At 60.4% G+C, this 17,241-nt stretch overlaps 1 protein-coding gene across 1 annotated transcript in view; it reads right to left on the bottom strand.

Annotated features, from left to right (window-relative positions):
- LOC136993763 (scavenger receptor cysteine-rich type 1 protein M130-like) overlaps nucleotides 1-9,815 on the bottom strand; it is a gene marked incomplete at its 5' end in the record, with an annotated part of 84,572 nt that extends 74,757 nt beyond the window's left edge. Inside the window, 5 exons of the mRNA XM_067308707.1 lie at nucleotides 5,938-6,033; nucleotides 6,579-6,624; nucleotides 7,716-7,927; nucleotides 9,143-9,153; nucleotides 9,514-9,815. Of these exons, the coding sequence (XP_067164808.1) occupies nucleotides 5,938-6,033; nucleotides 6,579-6,624; nucleotides 7,716-7,927; nucleotides 9,143-9,153; nucleotides 9,514-9,815 (667 nt within the window). The remainder of the gene's footprint in view (nucleotides 1-5,937; nucleotides 6,034-6,578; nucleotides 6,625-7,715; nucleotides 7,928-9,142; nucleotides 9,154-9,513) is intronic.
- Between the last annotated feature and the right edge of the window lie 7,426 nt (nucleotides 9,816-17,241).

Here is a 17,241-nt window from a genome sequence, read left to right as displayed (position 1 = left end):
GGTGGGTCAGGGTGACGTGTCTGGGATGTTGACTGTGGAGTCAATTCCTTGCATCAGCTGGATTGGCCATTAGCCCATAGGTCAGCAGGGAGGTGTAGTGAGGTCATCAAGAACATCAGAAAACTCCCGCCAGCAGAAAGGAGAGCTCAGGGGGAGGGGAGAGGGACAGGCAGGTAAGGAGGGACAATGCTGGAATGAGGATGTCACTTCTTTTGCACTGTGGTAAGATCTTTGGAATTAAAGTTACAGCTATGATACAAGGATGATGTTCAGATTTGTCCGATATAGTCCTATATCAACAGAAATGGATCGTGCATGCTCTGGAGTGGTCACGTAGGACCATGGGCCAGCCAGATTATAAGGATTCACTGGAAAAATCCCATTCAGGGATTCTCACCCAGTTTAGCTGAAGATGCTGTTGCAAGGGCACCTGTGATAGAGACTACCATCAACATCTGGACAGCGACCAGCAATCCTCTTCAAGAGGTTTGGTTTCCGCACATGGGCATCACCCTAAGCAAAAGATCCTGAAGAATTAGACTTCTGTTTTAGACCAACACTCTGACCATGAATGTCTGTGAAGAACATGGATTGTTTTGATCCATCACCTTTTGGTTATGGACCCGGGCTCTTGCGCTGTGCCCCTCTGCTCCTCTTGCAGGCTCTGCATGGAGCATCAGAGCAGGCACACAGTTTCCTATAGCCAAGGCAAGAGATTCGGTTGCGGGTCTGGTCTTGAGCCTGGTAAACATCTCCCAGGGATGCTGAAGACATCATCCTGACGATGGAACAGGGCCACGTCTTCATGTTTTCACTCTTTGTCCATCTCTGGCCCATGTCCACGTGTGTCTGTGTGGTGACATTTCTGCAGCTGAGCAGAGAGGTCCCTGCACCAGATGTTGGGGAGAGCGTGTCCTTCATGTGAGGGATGAGCCCAGCCCCGCATGCCCTTATGGGGAAGGGCACGGCCTGATGCAGCCCCAGGACTGTCTGAGCAGGTGCTAACCCCATGGTGGAGGGGCCATGGGGCTGAGCAAAGCCGGCACCACTTGTCTCCAGCCAGACTGTGGGAAGCCCATGGGAGAAGGGTGTTCACAGAGCAAGACCCCCCCCATGGAGGTGAGTAATGCACGTGGGCGCTGCAAACCCAACCCCCTTCCGCATGGGAAACCCCCACTCCCACTGGACTCAGGCTTGAGCCCTGCATCTCCCACAGGGAGAGAGGGGCCAGGGGCTGGGGAGGGAGGGGGCTGTCTCAGGGCAGGGGCTGCCAGCAGGGAGGCTCCAGGTCCTGGGGACAGAGGTGGTATCTGAGCCCCAGCTCCCCCCAGAGCCCCCAGGGTCACCCCTGCCCTGCCCCACCGCCCTGGGGCTGTGCTGGTGACACCATGGGTGTCCCTGGCAGAGAGCAGTGCATGTGGGGCCAGAGCCAGGCTGAGCAGGGCCGTGTTCCCGGGAAGGGGCAGGAGGGCAGGGCAGACCCTGAGCGGGGCCGGCACAGCCCAGCTCTCCTGCAGCCCAGCCGAGGGCTGGACATGGCACCAAGCGCCAGCTGACCCCTGCGCTCCTCGCAGCTGCGCAAGTCCCAGAGCCCAGGGCTCATGCAGGACCCCTGCCCAGCCCCGAGGGGAGAGTGGCTGGTCTGGGAGCAGCGAGGGGAGGGAGCAGGATCCGGCCCTTGCTCACACTGCGCTATGGTCCTGAGGTGTAAATCTCGGTCTTTGCCACAGCTCGGCATGGGCAGAGCTCCAGGGCAGAAGAGGCTGGTTAGGGGCGCCTGGTGCAGGACGAGGTCCCTGCAGAGCGGGTGCTCCAGCACAGAGGTGTCTGCCCCAGAGCAAGAGCCCCTCTGCGCCCCAGTGTCCCCCTGCCCTGGCACATGCAGGGCTGCTGGGGCTGAGCCCTGAGGCCAGTGGGACAGAGATGTCTGAGAGCCCTTGCTGAGCAGTGCTGGTACTTTTCCCTCACGCCTACACTGAAGGTCCAGGCCCCTCCTGTGATCCCTTCCCAGCTCTGCACACACGGCCCAGCCATCCTGCAAGGTCCCCAGCAGCAGGGCTCTGTCCTGGAGAGGAGCCAAGACATCCCCAGCCCTGGGACATGCTGCTGCCCGTGGAGGGTCAGTACAGGGCCTGGGGCTGGAGGAGTTCCCAGCCCAACATGGGGAAACGCTGCCATGGGAGAGGGTGCTGGTGACAGCCACTGGCTCCCTCCTCTCCTCGAGGGCAGGATCCTGCTGTTTGCAGCACTACCGAGCTGTGGCTGTTCCCAGCAGGGAGCCCAGCTTTGCCCTGACCCGGCTGGGGGGGGGGGTGGAGGGGGCTCACACAGCCCCACTGCCGGGCTGTGGCTTGGCTGCTGGGGCAGAGGAGAGCTGCCCCTCCTGGGACCCAGAGCTGAAACCCTCCTGTGAAGCTGAGTCAGCGCTGGGCAGCACTGGGGCTGGGGACGTTATCCTCTGCCTCCCCAAGAGAGGCCCCAGACCCTGGGCAGAGACATCTGATTTTTGTCTCCTGGCCTGATGGTGCCTGTTGCGGGGGAGAGGCGAGCTGTGATGGGGCAGCTGGGCAGGGAGAGCTGACGGCAGTGGCGTGGTCCCATGCTTTCCTGTGCCTGCCAAGGCTGAAATCGGTAAATGAGTGGAGGATGGATGCAGAAGTGGTGGGGTGGGGGGATGAGAAAAGGAAGGAAAGAGAAAAATGCAAGGCAAAAAGTAGGGAACAGGAAAGGAAATGAGCCAGGGTGAAGGCGGAGTGTGTTTTTGTGCGCTTGGCCTTAGCCCCACTGCCTGTCAGTGTGTGGCATGGGGAATCCATCAGGAAGAGCCAGCAGGGTGCGGAGACCCCCCCCCCCCCCCGGCTGGAGGAGGGAGGGCAGTTTGGGTGCCAGATGCTGCACAGCTGCTGAACCCTCCTCCCCACTCAGCTCCTGTGTGAGAAGTTTCTCACCTGTGGGTGCTGGGGCGCAGTTGGTTAAAACCCGGCCTAGGACCAGGGATCCTCTCTCAGCTGCCATTGGCACCTGCTTTAGGGATGGGCGTGAAATCTTCTCTCCATGGAAATATGCCCTTGTGAGCATCTTCAGGGATGGGCCTGTCCCAAGGCCGGGGGCTGAATCGTGACTTTGGGCTGGAGCCTGCATATTGTGGTGGTCCCTTCTCCAGCCCACTGCCCTCTCCCTCTTCTGCCTCCCACCCTGCTGAAGGAAATGTCCTCTCCTGTCACTGACTGCTCCCGTCCCCTGCGTCTGCATGCAGATATTCCCCTGCACAGAGCCAAACTGGTGCCCCAGCTGAGGCAGCTCCTTCTTCTGCCCTTGCAGCCCATCAGCGGGAGGGCAGAGGGGTGGGGGTGGATGGGAGCAGGGGGGCGTCTCAGGGCTTCCCTGAGCCCTGGTGCCTCACAGCCCCTGCCAGGAAGGAGCCAGCTCTGGGCTGTGCCAGGAGTGCTCGGGGGTCCGTGAGGGCCACGGGAGCCAGGAGCAGCCCCTGGAAATGGGAGATCCTGTGGAGCCACAGGAGGGGAAATCCCAGCCCCTGGCACCTCAACAAGCTGCTCTGCATCATGTGCAGGGTCAGCGGGAAGCAGAGCTGCCTCCCAGCTACTGTGGGGAGGTGATCCCCAGGCAATGAGCCCCTCTGGGGCTGGCTGGGGTGTTCAGGGCTCTGCTGTCACCTCCAGGTTCACTGCTGTGGGGCCACAGCCCAGGACCAACCCTGTCACTGCCTCTCGGTGGTGGCATCCTTGCCTGGGACCAGGGTGGCCCGGGCAGAGCCCCTGGGAAAAGAGCAAGCAGGGGCACTCCCGGGGTGAGGGGACTGGACCTCCCTGCCCAGAGGGGCATTACGGGACCCTGCAGAGAGACCCAGTTTGGCTGGAAGCTCTGCGTGTGGTTTGCAGGATGGAAATGTCTCTGCCAGCAGGAATATCCTCCAGCTGGACTGTTCACTATTCCCGCACTCCAGGGTCCATGGGCACTTGCAGGTGCACAGCCTGTCTCAGAGCCCGCTGGTCCCAAGATGTGCCCCTTCCCCACTGCTGGTTCTTGGTGCTTCACCCTCCCTGATCAGCCTCGGGGAGACACCCCGACACCTGGGGAGGGAAGCACCAGCTCTGGATCAAACTCCCAAATGGTTTTAATAAGAACAAATACCAATGCATGGCATAGAAGTAGACAAAAACAGACAAAATGCCCAGCTCTTTCTGCTACCAGTGGGAGAAGGGAGACTGGTCTCTGGCACTCATGGCTCTCCCAGCTGCACAGACCTCTCTTCCATCCCAGGTGCACCCAACCGCATGGCAGGGGTGGGCTCTCCTGGCCCTGGGCTCAGGGACCTTTGGGCACCAGGGTCCAGTCTCTCAGCCTTGGTGTCCTCATGGGGATGTGTCAGAGTTGCCTCTTCAGCATCATCGTACCCTGTGTCTGTGGGGATCAGGGATGGGGCGTCTCTCTTGGCTCCTGGGGCCCCATCACTTCCCCAGGAGTGCAGGCTCCCCTCTGGAAGCAGCAAGGCCGCTGCATTGCAGTTGGCCCCATGCACGTGCCCCTCCTGGGCTGTAAATCCCCTTCCTCTCCCTCCTCTCACTGTCCCGAGATGTCTGGCCCCTTATCCCACCCCACTTTCCATAGCAGGAAAACTCCTGGCGCAGGTTCCCTCCCTGTCCCGGGAGGTCGGGCTCTCAGTATGCAGTGACTCTCCAGGCACTGGGGACGGCACCCCAGGAGCCGGCAGCACTGCACTTCCCCCTCACCTCTCTGAGCTTCCCCAGGCCTGTTTCCCTCCTCTGCTTCCCTGGGCACTTCCCAGTCTCGCTGCCCAGGAACAACATCCTCCCCAGGGTCAGAGACTTCTCTGGCATCATCATAGCCGTCTGCTGGGTCACCTCTGGGCAGGACGGGGACATCTGAAAGGAGAGGGGAACTGGTGGCAATGAGAAGAGCCCTCCTGCAGAGTGGAGGAAGGAAGGATGTGCAGGAATGAGGGGCTGAGACACCGGTGTTGGCAGGGCCACAGGAGACTCAGCATCCGTCCCACCTCCCCCGGGGTTGTGGGAGTGTGCATATGGCAGCGGGGATCCCTCTCGCCCAGCTGCAGGGACAGCAGTGCTGGGATCTGCACCGGATCTGGCTATGGAGACTCCCTGTGTGCTCAGGGAGACGTCAATGCCTCAGGGTGAGCTTGGGGCCTGCCGGAGGCAGGGATAAGTTGAGCCCGGGAAGTCCCCCTGCGACCCGCTGGGGCACAGGGCTGCAGACACCCAGCTCAGACGGGCATGTGCGACCCTCACATGCTCTGCATGGCTCTGGAGTCACTCCCGAGGGCGATTCCTCCCCACCCTGACAGAGACACCCAGTGACAACGCTGTTGGTCACACAGCTACAGGGAGGAGAGACCAACCCTTCCTCTGCCTCACCCTCCATTACCTGGTGCTGACCCAGGACCGTCCTCCTCCTCGCTGTCCCCAGGCTCGGGCTGCAGCTTGGTCAGGGACCCCTCCAAAGAGGAGCCTGGCGAGAGGAGCAGCGGGTGTTATTGGGGTGAGCCCTGCTGACCCTGCTCATAGCCAGCACTGCTGGGGACGGGGACCCACACAGCAGGGACTGCATGGGGAGGAGGGCTCAGGGCTCGTCCTGCTCCCATGGGACAAACCCCATCTCAAAGGGCCTTTCGGAGCTGCCCTGGGACAGCCCCTTCCCTCACCCACCAGGTACAACCCTGGACAGGCAGCCCGGCAGGCAGGGAGGAGCTGTGCCCCGGGCTGGGATGGGCAGAGCTGGTGGGGAGGAAGCTCCTCACTGGGCTGCTCTCCCCACAGACCCTGTGGCCCAGTGCTATGGGGACCACTGGTCTGGGTGCTGCCAAGGTCCTGTCCTGGGTCAGGGCCAGGGAAAGGGGCCCTGCAGATGTTCTCTTTCCCAGGAGGGACCCACACTGACCTGAGCAACTGAACCTCGCCTGCTTCTCCCAAGTCAGGCCGTAGTCGATATCCTGGTACATGGCCTCAGAGAAGGGCTCCAGAGACCTCCTGGAGCCTGGCGACAGAGGCAGGGTCGGCACAGGGACATGGAGACAGGAGACCAGACTCCGATGTGGTCGCCCAGCCCTTCCCCCCAGGCCAGACCAGCACTGACCCCACAGCCCAGACGCACTGCTCTGTCCAGGCACCACTGCCACATCCCCAGTGACAGCAACATCTCTGTGGAGATGGTCTGGGACAATGTCACCCTCACCCTGTCCCTTCAGAGACAGCCCCATGCCCCTTTTGGCACCGAGTCTGGTCCCTGGTCTGACCCTGGAGCAGCTCCTGTGGCTCCTCTCCCCAGGGAGCTCCCCACTCTATGCCAGACAGGTCCATAACACGGCCCTGCCCTGCCATGGGTGGGCAGAACTGGACAGAAAGAGCAGCCTGGGGACCAGACACCCGCACTGAGGGATCCCCTGCCCTGGGCTCCTCCTGGCATCGCTCCTGCCCCACAGCCTCCCCTCCAACGCTGCCCAGAGCACAGCCAGCAGCATCCTCAGATGTCTCCTGCTGCTCCCATCTCCCCCGGCCTCTTGCTTCCATTTTTCTCCTCACCCATCACCATCTCCTCCTGCATCTGGACTCTCTCCTCCCCTGGTTGCTGGTGTCCCACAGCCAGACAGTGGAGGGGCAGGGAATAGGGCAGGAGGCAGCACCCCCACCCCAGCTCCATCTATGCTCCTCACAGACACCCACAGCACCCACGGGGCTGCCAAGAGGCATTGCCCACCCTGGGACCGATGGGGAAGGACCCACCTCTGCGCTGAGCCCTGGCACTTCGCACTTGTCCCACCAGGAGGGCCAGCAGCAGGCAGAGCAGGGCCCCCAGGATGATGCAGATGACGACAGGCACCGAGATTCTCCCGCTGTCCCTCACACGGCCCTGGGTGAGATCTGCATGGGCAGGGACATGGACGAGGCAGCCCTGGTCTGGGGGAGGTGGGGGTCCAGGGACATTCCAGTCCTGACCCCTGCCCCCACTCACACGGCAGCAGGGGGTGGGGGCACAGGGTTGGGTCATGGGGCAGTTCCCACCCTGCTGGGTGAATCACAACCCTCCCCAAAGACACCTGCTCCTACCCCAGGGCCTCCTATCCGGGGCTTCACACCCCAGCACAGAGCCCCTTCCCTCGGGCTGCAGGTCACAACCTGGCCCCAGAGAGATCAACCCCAGGGAGGAGGGGAGGTTACCTGCTCGAGGAGGTGACGTTGTTGTCCTCGGTGCAGCTGCAGAGCAGAGAGAGAGATAGAGGGGTGTGTGTGTGTGTGTGTGTGCGCACGCGCGCAGACATCCCCTTAAAGTCCCATCTAAACTGTCCTTCTCTGGGTCCCCGTGACAGGCCCAGGGTCCTCTGCTCTGGGCCATGGGGAGGACAGCACCGGCAGACCAGGGGATGCACTAACAGGGGTTGCAGGAGTCCCACGGGCAGAGGCCCGAGGACACCCAGACCCACAACAGCTGCTCCCCACCTGACACCAGACACCTGACCTCCCCAGGGACATCCTTGCTCTGAGGAGCTCTGGAGCCTTGTGAGGACACAGCTGGGGAGACATGTCCTGGAACAAGGGGATGAAGCACTGCTACTCACCGGAGCAATTCACAGCAGCATCTTCCTTGTGCTGGCAGGCACCGCTGTCCCCAGGCTGGGTGCAGCAGTCCCAGAGAGATCGCTCCATCCCTCTGCACTCCACCCGCTCCAGCCAGATGGGACCTGTCCCCTTCCCAAATGAAGCCTTCCGCAGGGCAGACACTGCAGGGCCACAGCCCAGCTGCCTGCAGGCGACCTCGGCATCCTTCATGTCCCAGGAGTCATCGCACACCGTCCCCCAGGAGCTGTGGTGCCAAACCTCCACTCTGCCTGAGCACCCGTCCTCCCCTCCCACAGCACGAATCTTCTCCATCTCTGGAAAACACAGAACCCCCCATGTCACTGGAGCAGCTGGGAGAGCCTGACCAAGTGAGAAGGGCACATGGAGGAGCAGCTACCTGTGCAGTTCGTAGAGTTGGGACATTTGGCCACCGGGGCTGGAGTGGCTTCTGGTCGTCTCCCTGCAGAAGGAAATGCTGCAGTGAAGGGGCTGCTTCATGGGAGTCATGTGGACAGGAGCAGGACTGACCTGTGCTTGAACCTCCCAGTGCCTCCTTGCTCTTGGACACAGCTGGATCCCTGGCAATTCAGGGTAGAACAGCACAGCACTGAAGGCTTACCCCTGCCTGCTCACCCCCAAAGGCTCCCTGGTTAGCAGAGGAGCAGAAGGATGTTCCCAGAGGGGAGGCTTCTCTGAGCTCTGCTGCCAGCAGTGCCCTGCACGCTGCCTGTTTCCTACATAACCCTCAGCCACCAGGACTGGTTTCACTCTCCCCCTTCCCGTTCCCTCAGCAAAACACAGCCATGAGCACGATGCTCTGCATGGACTTCCCAAGCTAAAAGGTGGTTGTCTGGGCCCTCTCTATGGGCAACAGAGAGCAACAGGCACCTCCAAGAGGTGTCCAAGGGGAGCTGGAGGAGACCCTGCCTGGAGGTGCCTCTGCCCCTCCTTGGGCTACGCAGGGAACTCAGGACAGCTATTGCTGATGGACACGTGTCACTCTGAGAGATGAAGTCTTGTTTGTGTCACTGACAGCACAGTGGTCCGAAATGGAACGTAAAAGCCACTCCAAGCTCTTTCTCTGCATTGCACCTTGCTGAACAGGGAGCAGGACCTGCTGTGAGCCTTTGTGCCCAGGTGGCTCCAGCCTTACCACTGCAGGTGATGTGAGTCTCTTCTCGTTGGTCATCACATGACTGCGGGTCCCAGGGAGCAGAGGGGCACTGCCAAAAGGAGCTGTTCATCTTCCCACACTGAACACGATCCAGCCATGCGGGGCCAGATACCCTGCCATATGGCAGGACTGTTTCAATGAACCCTTCATCTCCACAGCCCAGCTGTTTGCACACCAGGGATGCGGTGTCAAAAGTCATTGAGTTGGAGCAAACACTCCCCCATGTCCCATTGTAGAAAACCTGCAGGCGCCCAGAGCAGCCGTCGCTCTTCTCCAGCCTCAGGGCCGTGAACTCTGGAAGGAAAGGCACAAAGTTGGGGGGAACAAGCTGGTCCTGGGGTGAGGAGAGAGAAACCTGAAGCATCCCTGAAAATCCCCCAGGTTATTCTATGGCATCCATGGGCAGGAAGGCTTACTGCAAGGAGCAGGAACTCTTCTGGACACCCCAGGGCTCAGACAGGCAGAGGGCACTGCCAGCAAGTCACTGTTTCACCAAGGAAGCAGAGAGAAGTCCCCAACGTGCAGCACTACCCTCCCCTCTAAGTCCTGGGGACGTCTGTGCTCTCCCTATAACCCTGACTAGGTCCAGTGAGGACTGTGCACGGATGTCCCCAGGATGGGGGCAGGAAGGGGGCTCAGGGCAGCCAGGGACAGGCTCGGCCATGCCCTGCTCTCCCTGCATCCCTACCTCCCCAAGCACCAGGCTCCCACCACTGCTCCCCACACAGACCTGAGCAGACGACTCCTGCGTCCTCTTTGTGCATGCAGTCGTGCTGCCCCCAGGCCTCGGCAGGGCAGTCCCAGAGAGCAGCTTCACCCCCGGAGCAGTTCACCTCGTCCAGCCAGATCTGCCCGGAGCCTTCCCCGTAATGAGCAGAGCCGGCCGCCTCCACAGCCACCCCACAGCCCAGCTGGCGGCAAACAACAGTGGCGTCGGACAGGTCCCAGGAGTCGTCGCAGACGGTCCCCCAGGTGCCCTCGTAGTAGATCTCCACTCTCCCGGCACAGCGCCCTGCCCCGTTCACCAGCCGGACCCGCCGGCTCCCTGCAGCCGGGAGAAACCCCAGCTGTCAGGTGCTCGCGGCCCTGGGGAGCACAGTGTGTTGGGGACTGTCAGCGACTCACCTGAGCAAACCACTCCCACATCCTCCACAATTCCTTCCGGCTCTGCCTCAGGAAGGGAGGTGTTGCAGAGGGTCAGGCGAGTCTCCTTCCCTGCACACTGGACCCTTCTCAGCCCCACGGGGCCCGTCCCTCGCTCAGACTTTGGCGGGTTGTAGGCTCGCTCTGCCTCTCCACACTGGAGCTGCCGGCACACCACGCTGGCATCGTTCACATCCCACTGGTCATCCAGGACTCTGCCCCATGTCCCGTGCAGCAGCATCTCCACTCGCCCGTCACAGCGGCTCCCTCCGTCCACCAGCTGCAGGGATTCAGAGGATCCTGCTCAGAGACAGGCAAAATGCCCTGGACCCTCTGTGACACCAGGGACCCCTGCACCCTGCCATGTGTCTCCCATTTCTGATGCCCTGGGACACCCAGGGACTCACCCATCTGTAGCCGGCTCACAGTGAGGAACTTGAGGATGGAAGTTTTCCAAGGTTTTTTTTTTTTCCTCCAGTCACTAAACCTTGCTGACTACAAATGTCATTTCTCAGGAAGGGACAGGGATGGGGAAGCATGGGAGGTGAGGGCAAATCCCAGAGCCACCAGATATGTCCTTAATGATGAATGTGGAGCAGCTTCAGCAGGAGGAAGCACTGGCCTGTGCAATGGCCTGGGTGATGGACAGGATGAGCACAAGCCTTGCTCCATCTCCACGCTGGGACTGGCCCCTGATGAGACACCCAGGGGAGAACCCACATGTCTCTACCCCTCTGCATCCCTAGGGATCGGGGATGTGGAGCTTGTGTCCTGGGCAGGAAGCAGAAGCACAAGGGCCTTTCTTACAAAACAGGATGAGTTTGGGGTTCATACTGACAAGAAGCAAGGGCAAATCCCAGCCCCGCTCTGCAGCTCGGCCTCAGGGATTGCTCCTGCTGGACGCACCCACAGCAGCCCCTGCAGGCGGTGGGATCAGGGTCTGCAGGGCTCTCTGTGGTCTGGGACGGGGCTGTGTGCTGCAGGAGGGAGCGGAGGGTCCTTCACAGCTGCACTGAGTGGAGCTGTGTCCCACAGCCCCGTCCTGTGCCTGTGCTGCAGGAGGGGAGCGGAGGAGCCCAGGCCCGGCGGCAGTCTCTGAGACCTGAACCAGCTGCCCTGGGGAGGCAGACACCTGAGCAGGTAAAGCCCTTTGAACCCCTCCACGGGAAACCAGGATTTCTCCAGGGAGAAATTCAGTTTGTCATTGCCATGGGCTCCCCAGCTTTGGGTTGCCGTGTCACACAGAAAGGGCAAGTTTAGTTAATCCTCCATTTTCCCTGCACTCACCTGAGCAAAAAACACCAGCATCGTTGTCATGTGAGCATGGGGAGGCCCCCAGGGCAGTCACAGGGCACTGTCTCAAATGGGATTCGGTCCCCTCACAGTGGAAGGTGTCTCTCCAGACAGGGCCGGTTCCTCTCCCAAAATACCCTCCTCCAGGAACAGACTCAGCAAATCCACAGTTGAGGTGATGACAGAGAACGTGGGCGTCGGAGATGTCCCAGTGAGAGTCACAGAGGGTTCCCCAGGTACCCAGCACCTGGATCTCCACCCGCCCCGAACACACCGTGCTGCCATTCACCAGCCTGAATCCTGTGTACTCTGGGGAAAGAGGAGAAAAAGTGAGGATGGCTTTGTGCTCTTGCACCCTCAGGTGTTGAAGGAGATGCCAAAGGGATAGCAGCCCTTTCTGCTCCTTCCACATCATTTTAAGATTACGAACAACTCCACCCCTCCCGCACTCACACCATGCTCAGCACCATCACTCCCCTGCTCCCCTACCCCGCAGTGCACAGCTCACAGGAGGCATTTCACACCTCCTCCCTGAATGCTCACGTGTGCAGGTGACACCAGCGTCGTTCGCGTGGGTGCAGGTCTGGTTGCTGAGGGACATCCTGGGGCAGGAGGAGAGGAGGGATTCATTCCCCACACACTGCAGCTCTTCGTCCCAGATGGCACCGACCCCCTCTCCAAAGTGAGCTGCCCCAGGGATGGACAGGACTGTGCCACACTGCAGCTCCCTGCAGATAATGTCAGCGGCTTTGACACCAAAGTGTGAGTCACAGACTGTTCTCCTCAGGTCTCCATCTCTGATCTCCACACGTCCTGAGCAGGGGCTGGCCCCTCCAACCAGCTGGACAAATCCTGGAGAAAACACCAATGACAGGCAGTTCCCAGAGGCTTCCAGCAGTTACATACCTGCATCCCACATGATTTCCAAGGCAGCCACATCCAAAATGACCTCTGAACATCCCAGCAGCAGCCGTCAGTGGGTGTTGATGACACAAACCTTTCAGGGCTCCCACCTGCATCTTCTCTCACAGCCACACAGCACTCCAGAGCTTGTGTCTATCCTAGACCCACAGCCACAGGCACTGCTCAGGCAAATGCTGCTGCCCCAGAAGCCTGGCACTGCCCGGCACAGGCCCCCAGCACCACAGTGCCTGGACCAGGGAAACAGGCCCAGGCGCTGCGAAGCTCAGAGCCAGGCTGGGGAATCACCTCAGAGCAGCCCAAAATGCTCCCTGTTCCTGGGGGTGTCCTGGGGTGTTGGGGTGTCTGTGAGGGGAGACACGTCCCAGGCACAGAAATGGTGCAGCTGTAACTGTGTTGGTTTGGGGGCCAGATCCCCCCTCCAACATGTTCCCAGGGAGTGGTGTCCCCAGGCAAGGCCACAGCACACTGCTGGGGGTGTGCACATCTCAGGCCAGTGACTGGGCAGAGGAGCAGGAGATCCGCATGCAGCCCTGGGCCAACGCTGGCATGCACTGCAAAAGCAGGCACAGACAAGGGTCAGCAAGTTCTGGCAAAGCCCTGTGGCATGGGGTAGCACAGGGAGCCGAGGGCCGGCAGGAGCAGCTGGACAGTGGGTCAGTGCTGCCTGGACAGGCTGAGTTCCCACAGGGCTGTTTCAGACCCAGGGACCCGGCAGGGCCAACCTGAGCATGCGGTGATGTGGGAGGGAGCAGTCTGCAGCCCTGCAGATGCCAAGCCCCAAGCCTGCATGGGGCTGGTCCTCGCAGGGAGGCACTGGGCATGGCATGCAAGGTGCTGCATGTCGCCCTGCTCCTCCACCGCAGGCCCTGCTTTTTTACTCTCTGACAAGCCCCTTTGGTTCAGCCAGAGACTCCTGTCTGTGAGGGGAATGACCTGAGGGGCCCTGGCCATCTTGTGCTGTTCCCCTGGCTGTTGGGTACTGAGCAAGTCGTCCCCGGTGTCTGGGTTACGGGGACCCCCAGCATTGCCAGCCAGGTCCTGGCAGAACAGGAGGAGATTGATAGAGACCAAGAGGCAGGGTGGGGGATTCATCTCCCAGCCTGAGGCACTGCCTGAGGGTGGCTGGGCCCCCGGGACCCTGATGGGGTCTGCACACCGCTGCAGTGGGCTCACCCGGGGCTTTCCCCAGGGACAGCATCAGCAACAGTCCCAGCTCGGCTGTGAGAGTAGCCACGTCAGGGCCTACTCCAGTACCCACGTATTTCTCCTTCAGGGCACAGCCCAGTTAGTCCCTGATCCCAGGACCCGCCCCAAAGGTGAGGAACTGGCTGACTCCTTACCTGAACAAATCACTCCAGCATCCCAAGCATGAACGCAGTCATGTCCACCCCAACCAGCATGTTTGCACTCAGACAGAGCAGTCTCGGTGCCAGTGCAGCGAAGCCAGCTAAGCCAAATCGGGCCAGATCCTGGCCCAAAATATCCATACTGAGGAACTTTGAGAGCAGATCCACAGCCCAGCTGCTTACAAACTACAGCAGCGTCTTTTATGTCCCAGCCCAAACCACACACCGTCCCCCACTGGTCCTGGTGTTTCACCTCCACTCTCCCAGCACAGGGAGAGTCTCCAGCCTCCAGCCTCACTTCCGCAGCACCTTCAAACACAGACACGGGGATGGTTAGGAGAGTGCCGAGGCCCTGCGCTGCGGCTGTGCAGGATCCCCTGCCCAGGGCCGAGTCCCAGGCACCGGGGCTGTGAGCCCTCATCCTTCTGGGCTGTCCCAGGGGCAGTGTCGGGGTCCCTCCTCTCCCTGCAGGCTGCACTGGGCTGGGCTGGGGGATGCCCAGCTCTGGCCCTGCCGGGTCATTCCCACCCCAGAACCCTTGGCACCTCCTGGCACCCCATCAGCCCCCCTGCACCTTGCACATGTCCACGGAGACACCACACCAGGCTCTGCACAGGGCACCTGCTCCTCCCCAGTCCAGTTCTCTGTGAGAAGCCCCAAATCCCCAGGCTGCTCTCCCCAGGACGCCAGCCTCCTGCCCACCACCTGCCCTGGGCACCACCCAAACCCACCCACCTCCCACAAGGCTTTCTGTGTCCCCAGAGAGCACCGAGATGATCTCCACGATCCCTCCCAACCCATATCCCCTCCTCACCCACGGGGATGAGCCCAGCCCCTGCCCTTGGCCAGGGCCGCTGCAAAGGACATCTCTCTGCTGTGCTGTGGATGCAGATCCCCTCGTTCCCTTCTCTCTGCAGGGCACAAACTGCCCCTCCTCGGGCCAGGCACACCCTGACCCCAGGGCAGCGAACAGCACAGAAACCCTCCTGGGCACCCTGAGGGTTGGCTGTGTCCTGGGGATCGCTGAGTTCTGCAGCCACCAGCTGACCCACTGCCAGCTCTGGGGCACAGCACTGGGGGAACAGGGATCCCCAAAGGGTGCCCAAGGACAAGGTGTCTATAAGCACACCCAGGCACTGACTGCCATAAGCACACGAGCCCTGGAAGCACCAATACCCTTCTCCCACCCAGAGAGGCACAGGTCGATGGATTTGAGTACCTCCTGACCCATGTCTCACTGCTTTCTGGGATGAAACCCCTTTTCCAGAGGGATCCCCATGACCCCACTGGTGCCCATTGGACCCAGGGCTGTGGGACAAGAAAGCAGGCACTTACCCCAGCAGAGCTGCACCCAGAGGAGCAGCCACAGCACCCGAGGGACGAGGAGTCCCTCTGCCTCCATCTGCAGCCTCCTGCCCTGACAGCACTGCCCTGATGCACCCCACTCCCTGACACAGCTCCTGCGGACTCGCACAGGACAACAAAGATGGGAGGCCAATATATATCTGCAGGTGCTGGCTCAGCTGCAGGAGGAGCCAATCGAAGCAGCAGGCACCTTTTTAGACATTATCAGGGGTTATCTCCCTTCTGACACAGCCCAGCCCTCCAATGAACTTCTCCAGCGCTCTTCATGACCATATATGAGGCACGGCTCCACTGCGGATGTCACGGTCGCTGCTCTGGGGCATCATCACGGGGCCCATCCCAGTGCGACAGGGCAGATCATGGTGGGGAAATGGGTCTGTCGCCCCTTGTACCCCACTGTGGGGACCGGGAGCTTTGGGCATGTCGTACGCTGTGTTTGCCCGAGTGCCCAAGGTGTGAGTGTCCAGCTGTCCCCGCACCATGGGAACCGTGGAGCTGGGATTGCCCCTGGGACGGGCTGTGTCAGGAAGGGAAGGAAACAGAAACAGCCCCTCACCCTGCTACAGCCCTGCTGTGTCGGGAGCAGCAGCGGTGAAAGGCCTCTTTGCCATGGCCAGAGCCCCATCCCGTGAGTGCGGGCTCGTCGATCCCTTCCTGGACAGCCCCGCGGTGGGTGCCCTGGTCAGGAGCAGGGAGCTGGGCCATTTCACTCCTCTGACAGCACACAGGGCAGCCCAGGCGTTCAGACCCCCCCGACTCTCAGCATGTTCACCCCACAGCCCGTTATTCCCTCGCAGGGGCTGATCGGGAGATCAAAGCCTCGCCTGCAGGTGCACAAACCACAGCCCACGTGATCTCGGCAGCCTGCGCTGCGCTCTCCCCGCAGCAGCGCCCGAGCCAGGAAGACGGTGGTTTCTCTCTGGGCTTGCTTCCCCAAGCACTGTCACTGCATGTAGCCACTGTGCCAGCTCCAGCCCCAAACCTGCTCCCAGGGATGGCGCTGCAGGGGCTGCTCTCGCTGCCTTTGCAGACACGGCTGCTGGGCACAGCTCCTAGAGGGGGATTTTTCCTCGCAGGTGACCTAACCACCCCCCGGGCCCTGCACTCAAAGCTGGGCAGGGGGACGGGTGTCCCCTGTGCAGCAGGGTCTCAGTGCTCACAGCTCACAGCGCTACCACAGCCCAGGGCCATCGGCACTTGGCACCTCGCCATCTCTCTGTAACTCCCGTCCATCGCACACCACCATTTATGCAAAACACCACACACATTTCACTGCAGTTTCTCATTAGTGACGCTGCATCTCACACCACCCCACCATGCTGCTATTGCACACCTTCATACATTTCAGTGCCATTAGACTTTCACGTATGGTCATGTATTTTACTTTTCCACTTACTCAGTGGTTTTCTATTCAGAAATGCTGGGGCATTTTATTAGGCTCTTTGAATATCATTGTGCCTTTCTTTTCTCACATTACTGCATTATGTTCCCCTTCCATGGGATGCTGTCCTTATCCTCTCAGGAGCACTTTGCATTTAACTTATTCACCTTCCCTTCCCTTCCCAACAGGCACACGGCTTGGATACTGATTGTGAGGTCACTGCTGCCAGAGTGCCTGATAGGCCAGCAGCAGGCACATGGGTGGGACATGTGCTTTTGAGGTCATTCCTGCTGCAGTAACTGATAGGCCAGCAGCAGGCACAGGGCTTGAATGTTGATTCTGAGGTCACTTCTCCCAGAGCCCCTGATAGGCCAGCAGCAGGCACATAGCTTTGATGCTGATTGTGAGGTCACTGCAGCTTGAATGCCTGATATGCCAGCAGCAGGCACTTGGCTTGCATGGTGATTGTGAGGTCACTACTGACTGAGTCCCTCATAGGCAAGGAGCAAGCACATGGCTTGGTTGTTGACTGTGACATCACTTCTTCCCGAGTACCTGATAGGCCAGTAGAAGGCACTTGGCTTGGATCTGGATTCTGAGGTCACTGCTGCCTTAGCATGGTGCATCAGGGACACAGAGGGGACACGACTAGACATGGCAGCAGGCAGAGCCCCCCAAGGGCCTGAAAACGCAGCAAGGCCAACTCTCCATCCCTGGAAGTTCCTTTTATTCCACCAAAGGCTTTGAAAATGGACTTTCTGGGAACATCCATTTTCAGCCCTGCTCATGTTCACTTCCCACCTCAAGGAAGCAGATGAAGTGGTCCCAAGGGGCTTTACCTGGCCGAATCTGTCCTCTCTCTTGTGCCTAATCTGCTGCCAAAGAGAGGCCTCTGTGGGAATTTTTCTCATGCCTTTCTTTGGGGCTGACATTACCTCTGTCTCCTCCAAGAGCCTTTGCACCCAGCCTCCAATCAGCACATACTTGGACAGAGAATCGGAG

This window comes from Apteryx mantelli, chromosome 20 (assembly GCF_036417845.1).
Source record: "Apteryx mantelli isolate bAptMan1 chromosome 20, bAptMan1.hap1, whole genome shotgun sequence".
Taxonomy (NCBI): Eukaryota; Metazoa; Chordata; class Aves; order Apterygiformes; family Apterygidae; genus Apteryx; species Apteryx mantelli.
Note: the sequence above shows the minus strand (reverse complement) of the source record. Positions and strands in the feature narration are given on the sequence as shown.